At 48.2% G+C, this 20009-nt stretch overlaps 1 protein-coding gene across 1 annotated transcript in view; it reads left to right on the forward strand.

The window, feature by feature from the left end:
• Positions 1-20009, forward strand: part of PTPRT (protein tyrosine phosphatase receptor type T) — a 778866-nt gene that overhangs the window by 700704 nt on the left and 58153 nt on the right. The window contains exons 24-25 of the mRNA XM_069495747.1: positions 99-289; positions 17332-17419. Coding sequence (XP_069351848.1) covers positions 99-289; positions 17332-17419 — 279 coding nt within the window. The remainder of the gene's footprint in view (positions 1-98; positions 290-17331; positions 17420-20009) is intronic.

The following is a 20009-nucleotide window of genomic DNA, read 5'->3' on the forward strand; positions in this document are numbered from 1 at the left end:
TTCCTTCTGGCCTGCTCAGGCCACGCTGGGAGAGGCAGGGAGGACACAGGACAAAGCTCCCACAGGTGACAGTCTCTTCTGCCTCCTTCTTTTTGAAGCAGATGGCAGCCGCGGGGAGCTGTCCCAGCCCACCCTCACCATCCAGACCCACCCCTACCGGACCTGCGACCCCGTGGAGCTGAGCTACCCCCGGGACCAGTTCCAGCCCGCCATCCGGGTGGCAGACCTGCTGCAGCACATCACCCAGATGAAGAGAGGCCAGGGCTACGGGTTCAAGGAGGAATACGAGGTAAGAGACCGGCCTGTGGGAGACCTCCTCATGGGCTCAGAGGTGCATGCGGGTGCCGCAGCCTTGCTACTAAACATATGGCCCCCGACAGGCAGCTTCCGTGTCACCTGGACATACAGCGTCCAGGCGCCATCCCACCCTCCTGAATCAGAACCTGCATTTCAACCAGAATCTTAGGCAATTTACAAACACATTAAATCTGAGAAGCACCACGCTAAAAGATTCTAACACCCCCCTCTTTCCCCCCTTCTTTTCCAACCCTCCCCCATTTCATAACCCGGTTATCTTTGAAATTTCTACACCGTGGAATCACACCTTCCTTCAATATGAAGATAGAATGGCTCAAGTCCCCATTACAGGTGCTGTAGAAAAGCCAGAAAATCACCCCTGCCAATGGTTCCCGGCAGGCCTGCTTGCTCCCGGTCACGCCTTGCCCCACATTCAAGCTTCTGTGTTGCCCTCACCCCGACAAGGCAAGGCCTCATCGCCAGTGACAGCTGCCCCCTCTCTCTGAAACTTCTCCCTCCTGCCTTGGGCGTCTCTTTCCTTCCTCCCCAAAGCATCTCCAACACAGAGGATTTGCAGGTAGTGGCTATTACTGAGGGTTGGGGAATAACAGAGAAGGATTGTAACAAAGTACAGGACACTGATTCTGGTAAGTTCCTTAACCATCCACATTGCTGCTAAGTCCTTCTAAGGTCTGGTGACCTGACGGGTCTCTATCCAATCCCTCCCCAAAGCTTTTATTTAGTGTTCTCAAAACTCCCCCCACCACCGCCCCTCAGCATCCAAGAAAAGAACCCCACACTCCCCTTACTTTACTATGCAGAGCACTGTAGCTTTCTTTGTCTGGCTCCTTTCGTTTCAAACCTTGCCCATCGGGCCTCACCTTTTACAAAGAAAAGGCAAAATAAAACAGAAGGAAAATGCACAAAGTTGTTTTCCTGAACCAAAGAGCAGCTCGCTCCCCAAGAGTGATTCTGCAGCTCTCCTGATGCAGGTGGGACCCAGCTGCAGCTTGGAAAGCAAGCGCTTCCCTCCTCGTGTTCCCTTTCCCTCTCTGCCTCTCCTCCTTCCTTCCCGAAATATCTTTTGAGCATCTTCTGTGTGCCACGCTCTGAGTTATATGCACTCATTTTTTCGTTGTTTGTTCTTTTTTTTCCCTCACATGCAGCGTGTGCCCCAGATATGCTCCGTACATTTTCACTCTGTGCAAACTCATTGGCTCAGACTCCACGCATTTGGAATTCTTGCTAATGCAGACTAAGTTTATCCCTCGGACGATATTCTGAGAAAGAGCTTACAAGGCAATATTTCAGAAGTCGTGTGAGGTCGTTACATTGTGCTAAACTGGGGGCCCAGACAGCTAGATTCCGATATGGTAAACGGTGTGGTCTTAGCGTATCATTTTGCTATCTGAGTTTTAAATTTTCTTCTTAGTTGAATGAAGAGTTTGGATAAGGTGATTTCAAAGGATCTGTCTGATCCTAAAACTTTATAAGAGTATAAAACATGGTGACAAGGAGCCATGTCTGACATTTATGAGAACAAAACTGTGTATGTCAATGGATGTAATTACCAGCTAGGGAGAACTGGCAGTTAATTTCAAAAATGGTCTAAGTAAATGGCATTTTTCATATACTCAGTCTACGAATTTTAGAAGAATATAGAAATTGGAGTTGAAGAAAAAGATCTCATCACCTCCCATCCCTGGGTTTATTTCTTAGGGGGCCGAATGGTTCCAACCCTGGGGGGCCCGGTGCATGTGAGTGTGCCATGCACATGTATACAGATATGTTTGTTGAGCAAATGTCAGGTAGGGTGTGTTGTTTGTAAAGGCATATTCAATATCATGATGCTTTAATAAGTCATTAGTCGTAAGTATTTGCTTAAACATTTCAAATAGCATTAAGGGAGATACGTGGCTTATCAGAAAGGAGGACAGGCAGCCACAGACTGGGAAACACATGTTCTAACAATTTGCAATCTAAAACCCAAAGACAGAAAACACAAATGTGTTTGACTACTTTGGTGCATTTCCTTCCAGAGCCAGACTGATATTTCTTTTAAGTGTGTTCATCCCTGTGTGGTGAATTGCTTTTCAAAAATTACTCTTTGTACTTTTTTGCATTTTCCAAACTTTCTAGCATGGAAATGAACTGCTCTTAAAATGAGAAAGCAAACAATACTTGTTGTACCATCATTTGAACCTCAACCAGAAATATCTCTGACTAGGCCAGCCTTGCCCTCAATTAGTTCAGATTATATTAATCAGCAAGTTGGAAAGCCTAGCTTCTGGTTAACATCATTCTCTGATTAACTGAGGGTTAATTGGAATCTTTCCTTAATGAAAGTCTTTCCACAACATGCTAGTCCACTGTCCCAGAGTATAGCTCAATATTGCTGTGATTGTCAAGGCTCCTGTGATGTCTAGAATTTTCATCCTGAGCATGAGACTCACGGGTCTGTTTGAAGACTCCCTGTCCTGTTGCAGATGTACGACTCCTGCGCCTCCTCTCCGTCCATCCTGCTCCATGCTATTTGCTGCCTCTCACTCTCCTGTCCTGCTCAGTTTGTTCATACAAATAAGTGAGTTTGACAGTTGACATGTGAGGAACCACCCAGCTAGAGCAAGCTGCATCTTCTAAAATTCAATCCAGTCATACTATTCCTTAAAATTTGTTCAATAAATATTTACTGAGTATTTACTATTGCCAGGGACTATTCTAGGTGTTTGGGATATAACAGTGAACAAAACAAAGATTCATGCCCTCATGGAGCTTGTATTCTAGCAGGGGAAATAGGAAATAAAGAGAGGCTTAAAAGTAAGTGAATTACATAACGTAGTGAAAAATACTGTTTGCTGTTTTACAAACTACCCCACATCTTAACAACTTAAAATAGCCAATTTCTTGCACTCGCTGATGCTGTGGGTCAGGGATTTGTTCGGGCACAATAGGGACAATTTGTCTCTCTTCCATGGTGTCCAGAGCTTTGACTGGGAAAGCTACAAGGCTGGGGGCTGAAATTATCTGAAAATGCCTTCACTCCTGTGTCTAGTGATTGATGAAGGCTGTCAGCTGGGGTGTCCGCTGGGATTGTCCCCTGGAACACCTACACATGGCCTCTGCAGGTGGCCTAGGCATCTTCACAGCATGGTAGCCTTTGGATAATTAGACTTTTTACATGGTAGCTCAGAGCTCCAAAAACGAGCCTCCCAGATAACAAGGTGAAAAGTGCATCACATTTGTAACCTAGACTTGGAGGTTGCACTGCACCATTCCTGCCATGTTCTATTGGTTGTAAGCAAGTAGAATCTTCCCATATTCTAGGGGAGGGACATTAGATTCCATCTCTTGATGAGGAGGAGAGGCAGTTGCCATATTCTAGAAGAGCATGCAGAACAAGAAATATTGGAAAATACAATATTTGGATATACAAGCTGCCCTAAGTATGATAGAAAAAGGAAGAGTAGAACAAGGAAGGGAGATGTATTTGAGGGACATGAAATGGGGGAGGTTCCACTATTAAGTAGGATAAAAGGGTAGTCCTTAGTTAGAAGATGAAATTTGAATATAGATATGGCGGAAGCTCTCTGGAGGAAGAGCTCCAGATCAAGGGAGTAGTATACCTGGCATGTGCAAGCAGAAGCAAGGCGGCCAGCGTGGCAGAAGTAGGGTGAGCACGGGGCGAGAGTACTAGGAGACTAGATTGGAGAAACAAAGAGGGACCTGGCCCTGTGCTGCATCACAAGCCATTGTGAGAACTTTGGCTTTTGCTCTGAAATGGAAAGCCACTGCGGAGTTTTGAGAAGACAAGTGCTAATGATCTGGCTTTATTTTGAAAGACTCATTCTAGCTACTGTGTTGAGAGTGGGACAAAGGGAGGTAAGGGTGGAAGCAAGGGGACCGGTTAAGTGGCCACTGCACAACCCAGGGGAAGGACAATGGGGACTCAGCATGGAGGGGACATGGCAAGAACTGGCTGGATTCTGAATGTATTTCAAAGATAGAGCCAAGAGGATGTCCTGACACATGGAATATGAGAGAAATAGAGGAACTCAGGGTGATTCCAAGGCTGTTACCCAAGCCATTGGGAGGATGGAGTTGCCACCCACGGAGGTGAGAAGCCTCAGGTAGAGCAGAACCAGCAATTGGAAATTCAACTTTGAGTGTCTGTTAGACATCTTGGTGGCTTGAAATGGGAAGTAGGAAGTTGGAATTTGGGAAATTAAGCCTGGACTAAAGAGAAAGCTTTGGGGGTTGTTGGCATCTAGATCAAAGCCAAAAGACAGGGTGAGGTCACCAAGCAAATGAGTGTAGACAGAGATGAGGATCAAGGACTGAGCCTATCTGGATTTCAACTTTAAGATATGTGAGGGCCGGGCGCGGTGGCTCACGCCTGTAATCCTAGCACTCTGGGAGGCCGAGGCGGGTGGATCGCTCAAGGTCAGGAGTTCGAGACCAGCCTGAGCAAGAGCGAGACCCCGTCTCTACTAAAAATAGAAAGACATTACACGGACAACTAAAAATCTATATAGAAAAAAATTAGCCGGGCATAGTGGCGCGTGCCTGTAGTCCCAGCTACTCAGGAGGCTGAGGCAGTAGGATCGCTTAAGCCGAGGCGTCTGAGGTTGCTGTGAGCTAAGCTGACGCCACGGCACTCACTCTAGCCTGGGCAACAAAGTGAGACTCTGTCTCAACAAAAAAAAAAAAAAAAAGATATGTGCGTACTCTCCTTGGGCCAGACATTTCCTAGGCTCTAGGAGCAGAGGAGATGAGATAGAGCCCTTGCTTCTGGGCAACGCAGACCCTATTCTTAGAGACAGACATAGAAACTGATCATTTCAACATCTTGGCAAAATGCCACCACAGATGTACCCCCAGAGCTATGGGAATCCTTGCATTTGGGGTGCATTCATCCAGCCTAGAGGTAGACAGCCAGTGGCTTCCTGGAAGACATAAAGCCTACACCAAAGCTCAGGAAATAGGAAAACCAAAATGAAAGAAGAGAAGGGTGTTCCAGACAGAGGGGTAGAACAAGCTATGGCAGGGGAGTGCGCACAGCAGGTTGAGTTAAGAGAATCACAAGCAGTTTGATTATGGGAGGGCCCCAGAGAAACGGGGCTGAAACTGCCAGCAGGGGCCTCCTAGCAGAAGAGGAGGCAGGTATTTGTCAGGTTAAGGAGTTTGGATTTTAATCCAAGGGCCGTGGGAGCCATCGAAGGGAGCAGGATTTTTTAAAGAAGCTTTGCATTTCAGATGTGGGAGAGATCAGAGCAGCTAGGCGGCCAGGACAGTAATTCAAGTAAAATATGGGACGGCCCGAACCAGAAGACTGGGCCCGGAGCCCAGACAAGCCCACACACTTTCTCTGCTTGTAGAGCCATAAAATCAGCTTGTTCTCTTTGGCATGAAAACTTGAGTCTCTCAATATATATTTTAAGTTCAATTATTTGAAGTAGTGTATGAATTGTCCCGAATTGAGAGTCAAAATGCCCAGATTCAAGTCCTGTCACATTCATTAAGTACTTGGGTGACCTGAGGCAGGTCACTCCTCCTCCCTGGGCCTCCATGTCCACAACTATGCAGTGGGAGTGAGGGGGTTGGTCAGAGTGATCAGAGAGCCCTTCTGTCGCTGATATTCTGGGAGTCTAAACAGGAACCGATGGGCCGGGCCAGCTGGACCTCCTCCCACACATCATCCCCATGGTTAGGTCTCAAGTTCTAGCAGCCACGATTGGCCAGGGGTCTGGGCTCCCAAGAACCCAACGAGGCCTGATGCAGATTAACTTCACCTGTGGACAGATCTGGGTCTCAGTCAGAGGTTTCCCATCTCGGTTGCACATTAGAATTACCTGGGAAAGTTTAAAAAACACCAGTGCCCAAGCCATGTTTCAGATCAATTACATCAGAATGGCTGGGGGTGGGACCCAGGGATCAGCATTTCCAGCTGATTGCAATGTACTTTACAAGTTGAGAGCCACTGGTCTGAGAAAAACCCATGGAGTCCCCAGCATGTGCCCTGCTTGTCCCCACAGACCTGTCGCCGTACCTGGTCTGCTGGCCGCCCCTCAGATCTACCCCTGCTGATGGAACACGGCCACACTGCAATCGAGGGACCGTGATCTTGAACTGCAGAGTCCTCCCTCCTCCCCATCCAGCTTCCCTCAGCCAAATCCTCCCACCTTCCCCCATGACCAAAGAAAACCCTAAGCATGCCAGCAAATGCAAGAGATGTGGGCTGGAGAGTGGGGTGTCTGGGGGCCCTGTAACCACCACCATGGTGGTCAGAAGAGCAGCGGGTTTGGGGAAGATGAGGGAAAGCAGGAAGGGGCGACTTTGTGATGGGGAGAAGGAAGAGAAGCACGTTTGTCCCCGTCCAATCCAGACAGCCTGTCGTCATAATGAATGGAACCAGCCCAGTAGGGCGACCAGAAGGTATCTGGTTATTAAAGCTCCATTAAGACTATTTAAGGCAACAAGGAACAGCTGTGCAGACTATGATGTGGCCTAATGAAGAGCAAACATTTGTTCATTTTTCCAGCTCTGGACAGACACACCGTATGTGTGGCTTTTGTGGGAAAGGCCTGCGTTGCCAGCTAGCTCTTAGTGGCCTGGGGGTGACGTGATGCTGGGCTGTCAGCCTCCTGACGGGCCAGAGCCACAGAGATGGACGCTTCAGGTCACCCAGGGCCCCCTTCTCCTCCCAGAGCCACCTGGGCAGAGGCAGAGTACACCTCTGCTCCGCCCACAAAGTCTTTACTCCTCAGCTGGTAACAGAGTCACAGGACATCCCACTGCAGGGGACCCCAAGGGATTCCGGTCCAGCTCCTCAATTTGCAGATGAGGGTGGTTCCGGGGAGGGGCATGAGGAATTAGTGGCAGATGCCCAAGGCATGAATGAGAAATCCATGTTGTTCCTCAACCCTGGGAACCCACAATGGCCAAAATGGGAAGACCTGGGCTCCACCTGCTCATGTCTCTCCCCGCCACCCATCCCCCAGAGGAACAAAAGAAGAAAATGGGCCATTCCAGGGTGTGGCCAAAAGGAATGAATAACCCATGTGGTTTCAGACTTTGGAGTTTTTACAGCAGGAAAGAGCTCTTGTGGAAGAGACTATTAACTCAGTCCTTTCCTTTTAGCCTCTTTTTACCCTTCCACTTATAATACTGTTTGTGACATGACAAACAATATATTTTAGTGTTTAATACAGGAAACCTCCCAGCGAAGTGAGCGATTTTCAGGTGGTTCTGTAGGAAAAGCCCTTGACCGGCAGTCAAGGCCTGGTTCTCTCTGCTCGTGAGATTCCGGGTGGTCGTGGGCAAGACTCCTCCCTCTCTGGGTCCCATTTTCACCTGTGAAATGTCCGACTCCGTACTACATACTTAGCGTGGAATCCCAAAGACTGATAGTGTATGCTTCTGTTGCATAAACATTCATCTGGCCAGAAACACTGACTGAGCACCTACTGTGTACCTGGCACCGTTTAAGGCACGGGAGACAGAAAGCTAAATAAAGAAAAGAAAGACCCTACTTCATTTTTATTTTTTTATTTTAACAAGTATTTACATAACAAAAGACCCTATTGTCAAGGAAGCTCATGGTCTGGCCACCCAGAGTAATTACGTCACAGAACCCTGGTTAAAATGCTTTGCAGACACATGCATAAGGGCAGTGCAGGACAAAGGAGGCCTTGGGTGGTGTTATTGTAGTTTTGTTTATTTTTGCTTTTCATCCGTTCTTCTTGCCAAGATCAGCCAGGAGCTTCACAAAAGATGAGACGCTGAGCTGAAGAAAAGTAGAGGATGGGTAGAGGAAAAGCAGGTGTAACGACAGGAGCTACATGTACAAGGCTTGGAAGCATAAGGAATTGAATTGCTACAGCCAGCTTCTAGAAGGGAAACAAAGATGCCTGCCTAGGAAAAGATAAATAAAACTGAAACTAGGTGGGGAAATAATTAGGAATCTTACACCTCTTGCATAGTTCTCCTGAACAGAACTGGCAAGGTTATAATCGTGGCCTCTGACAGTCTTCCTCGTTACCTGAGCTGACTGCAAGTTTAGGGCACAGTTGTTGGCCTAGAGACAGTCACCCAGAGGCTCATGCGTGATCATGGACAGGATCTGTAGGTGGCTGGAAGTCTATAGCTTGGGATGGGACACGGGAATGCCCAAGATTGTATACTCAAAGCTGAGAGGAATACAGGTACTCTCATATGAGCCTCCTCATTAAGCTATAGACTTCCGGAAGGTAGGGAATTTGTCATTTAAAAGAGACCTTGTAGTTTTTAATTGGGCCTTTTGAAGAGTGCTTTGTGACTCTACACGCAGACATGCACTCAACTGTTCTGCCTTGATCAAAGCTCCTGTCACATACAAATACCCCCATCTCGCTGCAATCTGATTTTCTACTTAGCTTCACCAGCAGAACTCATAAATTACTGCCTATTTAGTGACATGGTGCACAATAATATTTGCTCTCCTGATGCCACTCTGAGTAGACGTCATTAGTCATCCCCTCCTGCCTTCTCTGTCCACATTTATAATCCCTAAGGCATGTGCTTTTCAGCACCGAAGGTGGCATTCATTGAAAGCTTGGCCTCTGCCAAGGCCACCAACTAACACATACCGCACCTTAAAATGAAATAGCAAAGGGTGCACATGTCTAAGATAGTTGACTGTCACCTTCCAGAAAATGTCCATAGTATACAGAGAAACCTATAGTGTCCGCCATATGCATGGTGCTTCCTTAGATGTGGTGCTCTTGTATTGTGCACAACCTGCACAGCCATCTGTAGTGGCCCTTGATGTCCATCAGTTGGCCACAGACTTCAGTACATGTGGGTGTTAACTGAACCCGTGGACTGCAGTTGAGACCAGACCTTAGGCTCCCAAGAGATCAAGAAACTCTTTCCCACTCCCTGAATACTATTCTTACCTGTACCTAGAGTGACCAAACTGTCCCAGTTTGCCCAAAATGGTCCCAGTTCTAAAACTGAAAGTCCTGCATCCTAAGAGCCCCTTTGGGCCAGGGTTGGATGTTGCAGAGAGTCCCCATCTTTCTTTTTGTGGCAATAAACTGGATGCTGGTGATCAAAGGGCAGAAGAGAGTAAATTCTGGGACTGGGCCAAAAAAGACTCAGCATCATATCCTTGGGACAGAGTGAGATGGAAGAGTCTCTGAGCACCTACTATGTGCCAGGCATTGTGCCAGGTGCTATGGACATTATCTCAAGGAATCATTAATCATCGCAAAACTCTGGAGGGTATATAATTTTTTATTTTTTAAAATTTGCATATTATAAAATATACTTTGGGGGAGGGTACAGTTTTAAGAGTTTTAACAAATGCATAGATTTATGTAAACACCGACACGATCGGGATACATTAGAGTTCCATCAGCCAAGAAGTTCCCCTGTGCTGCCCCTATATAGTTAAGTCCTTCTCCACCCCTAACATGAAGGGTGTATTTTTGTTTTTATTTTCAGAAAAGTTAATTGAGACTTAGAGTGGTGAAATAATTTTCAGTAAAAATATTCAAACACTCTAGTCTGTCTTCCTTTTGCAAAGCCCTGCCTTTCCCCTGACTTACACACACAGTTAGCGGGCAAGAGGCATTTCTTGACAAGATAAATGAATGAAAGAAAAACCCAGGTAAAATGGCACCTGCTTCGTGAAGACTCTCTGGACTCTTCCCTACACTGGGAGAGCACAGTGCTGGGCAGGGGAAATCCTGGCGAGCTGGACTGGTCATGGAGGAGGTGGGCCCCCGCTGTGCCCTGGAGCATCAGCCAGGAACTGCCTGATCAGCAATCCCTGGGCCTGGTTTTGCTGCACCCCAGGGCACATCATATCCAATTATCTCCAGGGACACAGGCAAGCCAGGGGGAGTCAGGGGGGATTGTAGCTGACAGAGGCTGCTGAGGATAGTGGGGTGAACAAAGCCACATGGACCAGCACACCCTCAGCCTTGGATCAGAGGTGAGCTGCTCTTGGAAGCTTTGTGTTCTGACATCTCACTATTTTAGGCATATCTCAAAAAGGCTTAGGTGCAAAAAAGAGTGTCCAAAGAAGGATGGCAAGCTTCAGATAGGACCCTCTTAGCTCAGGAGAGCTGAACAAGGAGGTAGTAGAAGGAGTTAGCCAGGCAGGCAGTGGGGATCATTCTCGGTTCTAAGTGGGGAAACTGAGGTAGGGTGCACAGTCCTATGGACTGAGTCAGCACTGCAGGATATAAGAAGCCTGTGACTTTTGACCGTGTGGTCTGAGCCTCCTACTAGCTGCAGGGGTCTCACTCTGTGGCTGAGAGGGTGGGCTGCAACCACAGGGAGAGTTAGTCTGGGGCAGACAACAGATGATCATCTTGTTCTAAAATCTGTGAGGCTTATCATGAAAGATGAAGGGAAGGTTCCGGTGGCAAGTGCTCTCAGCCATTTACCGTGATGCTGGTGCCGGCTCAGCCTTCTCCTTTAAAAAAATGTCCAAAGCATTCCCATTGAATTATAATAAAACTCATATTCTTGTCCATGATCCACAGACCTTGACTGAACAACCTTCTCACCCCCTCCGGCCCAATGACATTATGTGTCATTTCCTGCTCTTATTCTGTCTGCTTCGGAGAGCTTCAAGTTCTAGAACACAAGAGGCTCATTGCATCCCAGAGCCTGTGCACTTGCTGTTCCCTCGGCCTGGAACATTCTTTCCCCAGCTGGCACTTGCTCGTCATTTAGTTTTCAACTGAAATGTGTTGGCCAGAGACCAGCAGGGACACACCTGGAGTCGAACAAGTTGGGGCTTATTACCCGTTGCAGCGAGGGGAAGGCACGGCTCGGGACACTGTCAGGCATCTCAGGAACAGGATGTTAGAAAGGCTCAAGGAGTGTGGCTGATTAGGTGATTTTGAAGAGGGTTTAAGGAAGCGAGGCTTTGTTCGAGGTTGGACGCTATTAGGAAGTGGCATGACTGGTGTCTTAATAAAGCTTGACTGTAAGAAGCGAAGACTAGATGGAGGCTAGACCCGTAATTGGCAAAGAAGCAGGGGTCACTCGTGTTAGCCAGAACAGGGGGGTGTTTGATCACCTTTTTGGCTTGGACGGTGTTCGCATTTTTGTCTCTGTTGAGATATGACTTGCTTTTGTCTCGTCTCTTCATGGTCTCAGAGCGATGCCGGTGCTCTGTGGATTGTTTCTGCTCAGCAGAGCACCAGGCCCCGCAGTCAGGGGCTGCCAAACCACCCTATCCAGAGTGGTCCCTCGGCCCTGGTCACTGTCTAGGCCAAAACCTGGCATCCACATGGCCGCTCTGGCCCCAAGGACAGGAACGGATCACGGGAGGGAGGGAAGACAGACTCACTCAAAGTGCGTTCTTGGGCAAGTCATTTCCTGTCTCTGGAACTCACTTTGCTGAACTATAAAATGAGCCAATAATTTTCTCAAAAGACACTTCCAAATCTGACTTTTGAGGATTCTATAAATACCACGGCTCAGCTCTCCAGGGACAAGGACATCCCCAAATACATCTTTTGGACTAAAAAAAAAAAAAAAAAAACTGCCTTGGAAAAGCAACACTGTTGAAGACTAGGAAACATTTCCATGCTCAGAGAGGAAGGTAAAAATAGAGCTCACAACTCTAGAGAGAAGAGAATGAGAAAAGGAAAGCAGAGATTGATAATGGATGAATATAATGAGGTGGCAATTTTGGTTTCAAAAGAATGTGATTAGCACCTAATGACTGCCACCATTCCCTGGTCAATCTACTGTAACTAGCCGCTAATGTAGAAATAATGCCCCTCGGCTGGTTCGCCTTGAAGATGGAGATGAGTCTCCCTCTCATACTTTTACCCCCTCATATTTTTTTCCTTCGAGAGAGATTATCCCCTATTAGATTGCAGCTCCCTAAAAAGGGAAATGGATGTGTGATCAAAGTCTGCCAATTAGGGGGTCATTACCGCTGCTCCCGGCTGCTCTCTTAGGCATCGCCTCCTCCCCTTTGTGGACACCATCACGGCCCCAGCCCCCTCGGCCTCCTTCAGCCCCCACGAGGCAGAGGCAGAGGCTCCGGGGGCTGTGGCAGGGGCCTGCCTGGGTTCTTACGGGAAGTGCCGCTCACTTGCCACAACTGTTTGTCTGGTTAGGACCGTCAGGGGGTAGCTGCATGCTGGGGCACGGCCTCGATGGTCGGAAGAACCCAAACTGTGCTGTTTAAGGACCCTGGCAGGGGACGGGAGGGACCTTCATCAGATCCCTGCAGTGTCACAGCACAGAGGATGCACACTTACCCCCTGGGCCCCGTGGAGGGCACAGACAAAGCACGGGGAGGCAGGAAGCTTGGGGAGGTAGCAAGCTCTCTGCCACTGAGGGTGTCCACGCAGTAGACACTATGGATCGGCTTATCGGCTGCTTCAAAGGCCACTGTGGACAGGAACACAACTAGACAATTTTTAAGGCCACTTACACCCACTTCTGAGATTCCAGGATCTTTGCCTTCTGAGTGCAGAGAAGCCACCTCACTCACTAATTATTTCACTCATTCATTCATTCCAAAAGGGCCATTCAGACACATATGAAGTTCAGAGCCAGCATTGGGTTCCAGAGATAGTCATGAGTAAGATGCTACCCTTGCCCCGGAAGATCCCAGGGCCAAGTTTGGAAACAGAGAGTTATATTATTAGATGGAAAGAAGTTCATGTAATAAGAGAAATAACTGACTCTGGGGATGCAGTGGGATGAAGGAAGGGAAACAGAGAAGGTTCCACAAAGATGCTTGAACTGGGTTTTGAAGGATGTGTAGGAGTTTGCCAGGCAGACTCACGTGGAAGAGAATTTTAGGCAGAGGAAAAAGCATCTGTAAAGTCTCTGAAATTTAAAACACCTTGTAATTGGCATATCAGCATAAGGGCAAGCAGTGAGGCTGGAGGGCATTTGGGGTGAAGTCATAAAGGACCTCGTGTTAGAGAGTTTAGAATTTATCCTGGTGACAACAGCAGGGGCAACAAGTGGGTCCTATTACATTTTAGAAAGATTTTTCTGATTACAGTGGAGAATGGATTGGAGGGGACAAAACCAAAGCAAAAGAAACCAGTGAGGAGACTCATGGGAAAGTATTTTTCCAAGTAAATTCACTATTTTCAAGCATCGCGAGTGCACATTAGTATCACCTGGAGAGCTTTGAAAACTGCCGATGTCTGTGTCCCAGCCCCCTTAATTGGTCTGCGGTGGGGTCTTGGCTTTGGGGGGTTTAAAGCCTCCAAGGTGATTCTGAGGCACAGCCATAAAGAGACCTTGTGCTAACTGCAACCCAAACCCTGGCACATAGCAAGTACTCAAGAATTTTTTTTCAAAAAATCAGTATGAAAACATTCAGATCGTCCTGCTCTTGGCTTCACCCCACTTTCAGGGGGATATGTTTGGATGAACAGTTGGCTTTTATCACAGAGGGTTTCAAATACAAAACCCACACCCCAAAGATCGGCTTGAACATCAGGAAATCCAGAGCGAGCAACCTCTGAGTGGTTACTGAGACTAGCAACCTCCCCTGGACATGCAGAGATTAGACCTGGCAAGCTGCCTGGAGGGCTGGGGCTCCCCGGGTGGCCGGAGGATGAGGCTGGGCTGGAGTCTGAGTTCTAAGAGTTATGTGCAAAAGTGAAAACCATTGGCAGTCAAGAAATGGCCTGGGCTGATAGCAAGAGGTATGCAGGGTAATGGAAGAAGAGGAGGAAGAGGTGGGGGAGAAAGAGGAAGAAGAGGAAATTGAGAGATAAGCACCCCTTTGTAAAATGAGCACTTTTCTATTAATACCTTCATCACACTTTTACCATACCCAGATCCAGGTCAGATACTGGTGCCCAACACCCAGCCCCTGTTTTCTTCTTCTCCAAGATGCCTGTCTAAGGGTGTTGGACATACAATGTACAAAATTCTGACCCATTAATAGCTGGAAAGGCACTTTACTATCCCAGCCTAAGCCCTGGGAAAAGCTAAGTTTGAGAATTAAGCTTTAGTTCTTAGCCCGAGGAGCCCAGGCAAAGACCTCCTTCCTGTGCACGCCCCTCCCCCGCCGTGAAGCTGGAGTGGCTGAGTCACAGAATGAGCAGCAATTCCACTGTGTGGATGAGGATCATGGCCCTGTTTCTAGAATAGCGATTGGCAAACTATAGCCGCAGGCTAAATCCAGCCCAACATCTGTTTTTGTAAATAAGGATTTATTGGAACACAGCCATGACCGTTTGTTTGCTTTTTATCTGTGACTGTTTTCACTCTCCAACAGCAGAGTTGAGTATGAGTAGTTGCAACAGAGACTACGTGGCCCACAAAGCTCAAACTGCTGGCTAATCCGGCCCATTACAGAAAAACCTTGCCAAGTCCTGCTGTGGAAAGCACCCACCCAGGCTGGCTTAACCCATGAAGCAAGAAAGGTGGCACCATGCATGCGCACTGGCCTTCTAATAGGCAGGGGTCCTGCCTGCCGGCAAAACACGGCTCGCTGCGTGGCTGAATCTCTGGGCAATGTGGTTACAGGCGCCACCCGGCTTAGGGCAGACCCAGGAGTGAATAGCTGGACATAGGCAAAGCTGCAGTGTTAAGATGAAGGGAAGACCCTCTCCCCTGCCTCGCTGACAGAGAGCCGTGTAGACTGAAGATGTTGCACTTTCAGTCTCAGAAGCAAGGCAAGGGCCATGAGCGGGATATTCAGCCTGTTCTACCAGAGGCAGGTGGAGACAGTAATCAAAACGTGGCCCGACCTTCATGCTGCTGCAGCTTTTCTAAGGCTGTTCCCACGCCCGTAAATGCCCGTCCTCCCTCACTATGAAATAACTGACTGCGCCCTCCCCGTGTTTCCATGCCGCTGGGCTCATAACTCTCGTCAGTCTGCCCACATGTTTGTTGACTCATCTGCCTTGCCTGTGGTCGCCATCCCCTTAAACTGATTATGGATGACTCCTGTTTCCTCCCTCTCCCTGAGCCCTGGGCGTCTATGTCCAACTTCCTACTCAGCATCTCGGCTTGGGTGTCTAACAGATTTCTCTAACTTGGCTGCCGGTATTAGTATTGTTATTGTTATTGTTATTTTGGCCATGTTACTAATAAAAAGCAGGCAGTACTCGGTAAGTGCTAGGCACTGTTCTAAGGACTTTGTGTACCCAAAACACAGCACTCAATTCCTGCCTCCCTGATCCTGTTTCCCTCCGTCTCAGCACATGACATCACTCTCCACTCAGCCCTTCAAACCAGTGATGCGTCTTCATTCCTCCCTTTCCTTCCCGGTCCGCTGTGCCCTGTGCACATCCCACCCACACTCATTGTCCACACTCACTGTCCCCATGCACGTCCACCTGATGGCTTCCCTGTACACACCTGTGACTTTCTGCCTGAGGGCTTTCTCAGGACAGAAAAATGTGTACGCTCTGCCTACAGAGCACGGCAGAGTGCTAGGGAGTTCCCAAGAGTTGTCCTCAACCAGTAATAGACGGGGATTGGTGGGTAAATACTCCACCTTCCTCCCCACTCTGGTGGACAACTGAGGCATGAGATGTGCCCACAGGAGCAAGCCCTGGTTGCCCACAGTGGTGACCTGCTCACCGATGTACGCCATATTGGCTTCATTCCCTGGACTGTCTCGCTTCCCCCATTCTCCTACCCATGCTCTTTGGGACTGCCTCTCAAACAAGCTACTTGGACTTGGGCTTGTATTTCTGTGTCGGCTTGTGGGGTAACCCAAGCCAACAACATTCAACTAAACATCCTGCAAATAATCACTTTCTCACACGTCCACTGCCACCGCCCTGGTCCAAGAGTCCAAGGTACCACTGTCTCTTGCCTCTTGCCTATTGTCACAACTTCCCAGCTGGTCTCCCTGCTCTCTCCAGGGCTCTGCCAGAACCTGTATTCCACACATGAGCCAGAACATACTTCATAAAACATGAACCAGAGCAGGCGATTCCTTGCCCAAAACACTCTCATGCCTTACTCATCACACTTAGAATCGTGCCCAGTTTGTTGACTGGGAACAGGGATGCCTTAGATAACCTGGATCCCCATCTGCTCTAGATGCTTCCATCACTGTGCCCCCTCCCCCGCCTCACTGTAGTCCTTGAACGTGGCCATTTGGTTGCTGCCCAATCATCTTCGCCTCTGCTGTTCCCTCTGCCTGGAAAGGACTTCCCACTGTGCTTGGTGTGACTGGCTCATTTGCATCCTTAAGCACTTAAAGCAGCCCACCCCCGTCCGTGGTTTTGCTTTTCATGCTTTAAGTTACCTATGCAGTCAACCCTGATCTGAAAATATTAAGGTATTCTGAGAGAGACTACAATCACATAACTTTTATTACAGTATATTGTTATAATTTTTCTCTTTAATGATTATTTATTGTTAATCTCTTACTGTGCCTAATTTATAAGTTAAACTTTATCATAGGTATGTATGTATAAGAAAAAAACACCGTATATGTAGAGTTCAGAACTATCCGTGGTTTTAGGCATCCCCACCGGGGGCCTCTGAACGTATCCCCCGAGGATAAGCGGGGACTACCATGACTTAAATGTTAGCTTCTCGGAGAGGCCCTCCCAGACTGTGTAATCTAATTCTCACTGGTCATCACTATCCCTTTATCTTGTTTTATTTTCTTCATAGCATTTTCACTATCTAAAATATGTTTGCTTGTTCATTTGCTGCATTTCCCAGTTGACTGGAAGCTCCAAGGGGACTTGTCTGTTTCTCTGCACACTAGTACCTACAGCAGTGCCCGGCATATGTTAGGGGCTCAGTAAGTGTCTGCTGAGTGTATGAATGAATGAATGAGCAGGCGACTACTGGTGAGCTCATGACACACAGAAGAATCAATAACACTTGAGTCAGTGAACGAGTGAATGAGTCCATGGAAGGACCAGAGTCTATGCTCTTCCCAGGCCCCATCCAAGGACACGCAGCCCTCTGCACTGTGTTCCATCACAGTGGGTCTCGGTTTCCCCAATAGTTCATCTACACCTGCATAAAGCTCCTATCCCAGGCCACTCTAACTACCCTGTTCTTGCTTTTTAGGCCTTACCAGAGGGGCAGACAGCTTCGTGGGACACAGCCAAGGAGGACGAGAACCGCAATAAGAATCGATACGGGAACATCATATCCTGTAGGTGCCCTTCTGGGAGGGCCTAAGCTTCAGGTGGTGAGGACGTGGGGGAAAGAAGCTATTACTGTTCTTTACCTGGAATTCATTACCAAATATTGCTTTATGTTGCCAGCTTTGGGTCCACATGCCAAGCTGGGAGCTTTATGTCAGCCTTCTTGTCACCGCCTAGCCTGGATGACAGAGCATGGCTGATCTCAGCCAGAGGGCGCGGGCAGGGAGCTGGGTCCAAGCAGAGCAGAACCGTGAAGCCTTCCGGGGGAGAGCCTCTGCAGGCTGGGGCTCGCCTAGCATGGCCTGCTCAGCAATTCCCAAGCGTTGTCACAGAGAAGACCCCACAGCTGGGCAGGTGGCTGAGCCCTGAGTTCCCAGAAGCTCCTCTAATTCAGAGGAGTAACTTGGCAGCAACTTGGGGTGAGAAGCCTGGGAGGGGCCGGCAACACCCGGGCAGGAGAACAGTGCTCGTCCAAGAAGGGGAAGTCCTAAGACCGAGAGTTTAAGGGGAAGCCAGCTCAGGGCCCAAAGGAGCCCAGGGCTACTCTGATCACACAGATTCCACCTGAGCCCACCGTAGCAAGGCAGGGACTCTAAGGCGAGGGCCTGCGCTCAGGGCCTGCATCAGTGCAGTGCTGGTCATACTGAGCTTGCAGGGGAAAGCACGTTCTTGTGCAGAGCCGGGGCAGGGCATGGCCTTTTGCTCAACAGTGAGCGTGACCACTCCTGTAGGCACCCCAGTGAGTGACCTGATGAAGTCAGCAGCGCATAGTAGTTAGAATTCTCTGGAGTCAGACTGCCTAGGTGTCTGTCCCACCCATGCAAGTTATCTGACCTCTCTAAACTTTAGTTTCCTTGTCTTTAAAATGATGACGATACTGGAGACAGGGTCACTGCAAAAACGTACCTAAAAACACTTGGCCTAGGACCTGGCACCATTACTCTTAGCCATAGGGTTACTTTCTTGAGATCACTGATGAGCAGGATTGATATATCATTCCACCTTATTTTAACCAGCATTCACTGAAAACCTCTGTGGGGGGACATGGAATAAGGCAGGTTAGTGGGCAGGGCCAGGCATGACCAGATGTCCATTTTGGAAGGGTAGCTAGGGTAGCAGATGCAGACGGTGGATTAGACTGGGAGAGGCTGGAGGCAAAGGGATTAGTCAGGAAACTACTGCAATGGTCCCAGCAAGGTTTAATGAGGCCTGAACAAAGGCAGTGTTAATGACTTGGGTGTGACTGGTGCACGGTACTCAGTTCTTGGAGGTGAGGAAGAGAGAGGCTGCCATAGAACTGCGTACTATGCAGAAGTCACACACAAGTATGTCGCTGCCAAATATTGGTATGTGCAGCCTTCACCATAAGCACAGAGAGGACAAAGTTATCTCATACAAAATGCTGAGCACAAATTCTGATTAGAACAGGAGTCTACAAGGCCTTCGTCTGACTCAGTGTAACCAGCCTGGACCTTTTGACATCTCACCAATTGTGCAGGGAGCGTCCCTGGGTCTCAGCTCACAGGGTAACCCAGTTCAGCCCAAGGAAAGAAGAAAGGATATACTGAATGACAAATTATTTCTAGCACAGTTTAGAGTTTTGTTTTGTTTTGTTTTGTTTTAACTGTCTAGACATTGCCTAAGAAAAAAACTTGGAGGAAGAAAGAGTAAGATACAGGCAGATTGTAAAGGAAGAAAGAGGCAGAAGTTTTAGCTTAGCTGTTTCCTGTGCTGATTTAGGAATGGGCTATGAATGGTGGAACTAATCAGAAAACATTTATAATTTGTCTCTTGAAAGATGGTAATTCAGACAGCAAGATTTCTTGCAAGTGAAGCGTCGGAAAGAGATATTCAAACAGTCAGCAAATGTGTATTAAGACTTATGACACGTGGGCCTCCTCGGAGCAGACCCCGGGCTGGACACTGGGAGATGCAGTTCCTGCTCTCAGGAGGCTCCCACTCTGGCCACAGGCGGCTGCTTGCTCTGACTTGTCCCCAGCATCCTCTGCTCCCATACCTTGCAAACTGTGCCCTGACACATCTGCTCACTGTTCATTCTCCCTGTTGGATTGTGAGTTCAGATAGGTCCACAGATTACAGGCTATGTGACCTTAGGCAGCACTCTCATTTTTAGTCTCTGTAAAAATGGGTTTAACAATGTCTTCCTCCTAGGGATGTTTCACAGATAAGAAAAAAAAAAGACTAGAGCACAGTGAAGGGACCCTGTGTCCTTGAGAGACAGAATATCCAGGCTGGGCCACATGTCCAGGCCCAAGCCTATGGGGGCGGGGGGCACAGGTCAGAGATCATGCTATATATCTCCCCATCCTCCTTCCTTGTTGCTCCATAACTAATTTGGCCCCAACTTTCTACCTTTCTGATCCCTGACAGAAGCCAAAAGGATCTCTTTAAAACATGAATTGGACGATGTCATTTTCCTACTAAAAACCCTTCTAATGGTTTCCCTTCACTCTTGACTCTCCTTGTGGAAAAGCCCTCAGCTGTCTTTCCAGGGTCATTTCCCATTATGCCCTCTCCATCCCAGCCTCCTCAATTAAGCCACACGGGCCTTCCTTCAGTCCCTTAAGCATCCCATGC

Source organism: Eulemur rufifrons, chromosome 20, assembly GCF_041146395.1.
Source record: "Eulemur rufifrons isolate Redbay chromosome 20, OSU_ERuf_1, whole genome shotgun sequence".
NCBI classification, from domain to species: Eukaryota; Metazoa; Chordata; class Mammalia; order Primates; family Lemuridae; genus Eulemur; species Eulemur rufifrons.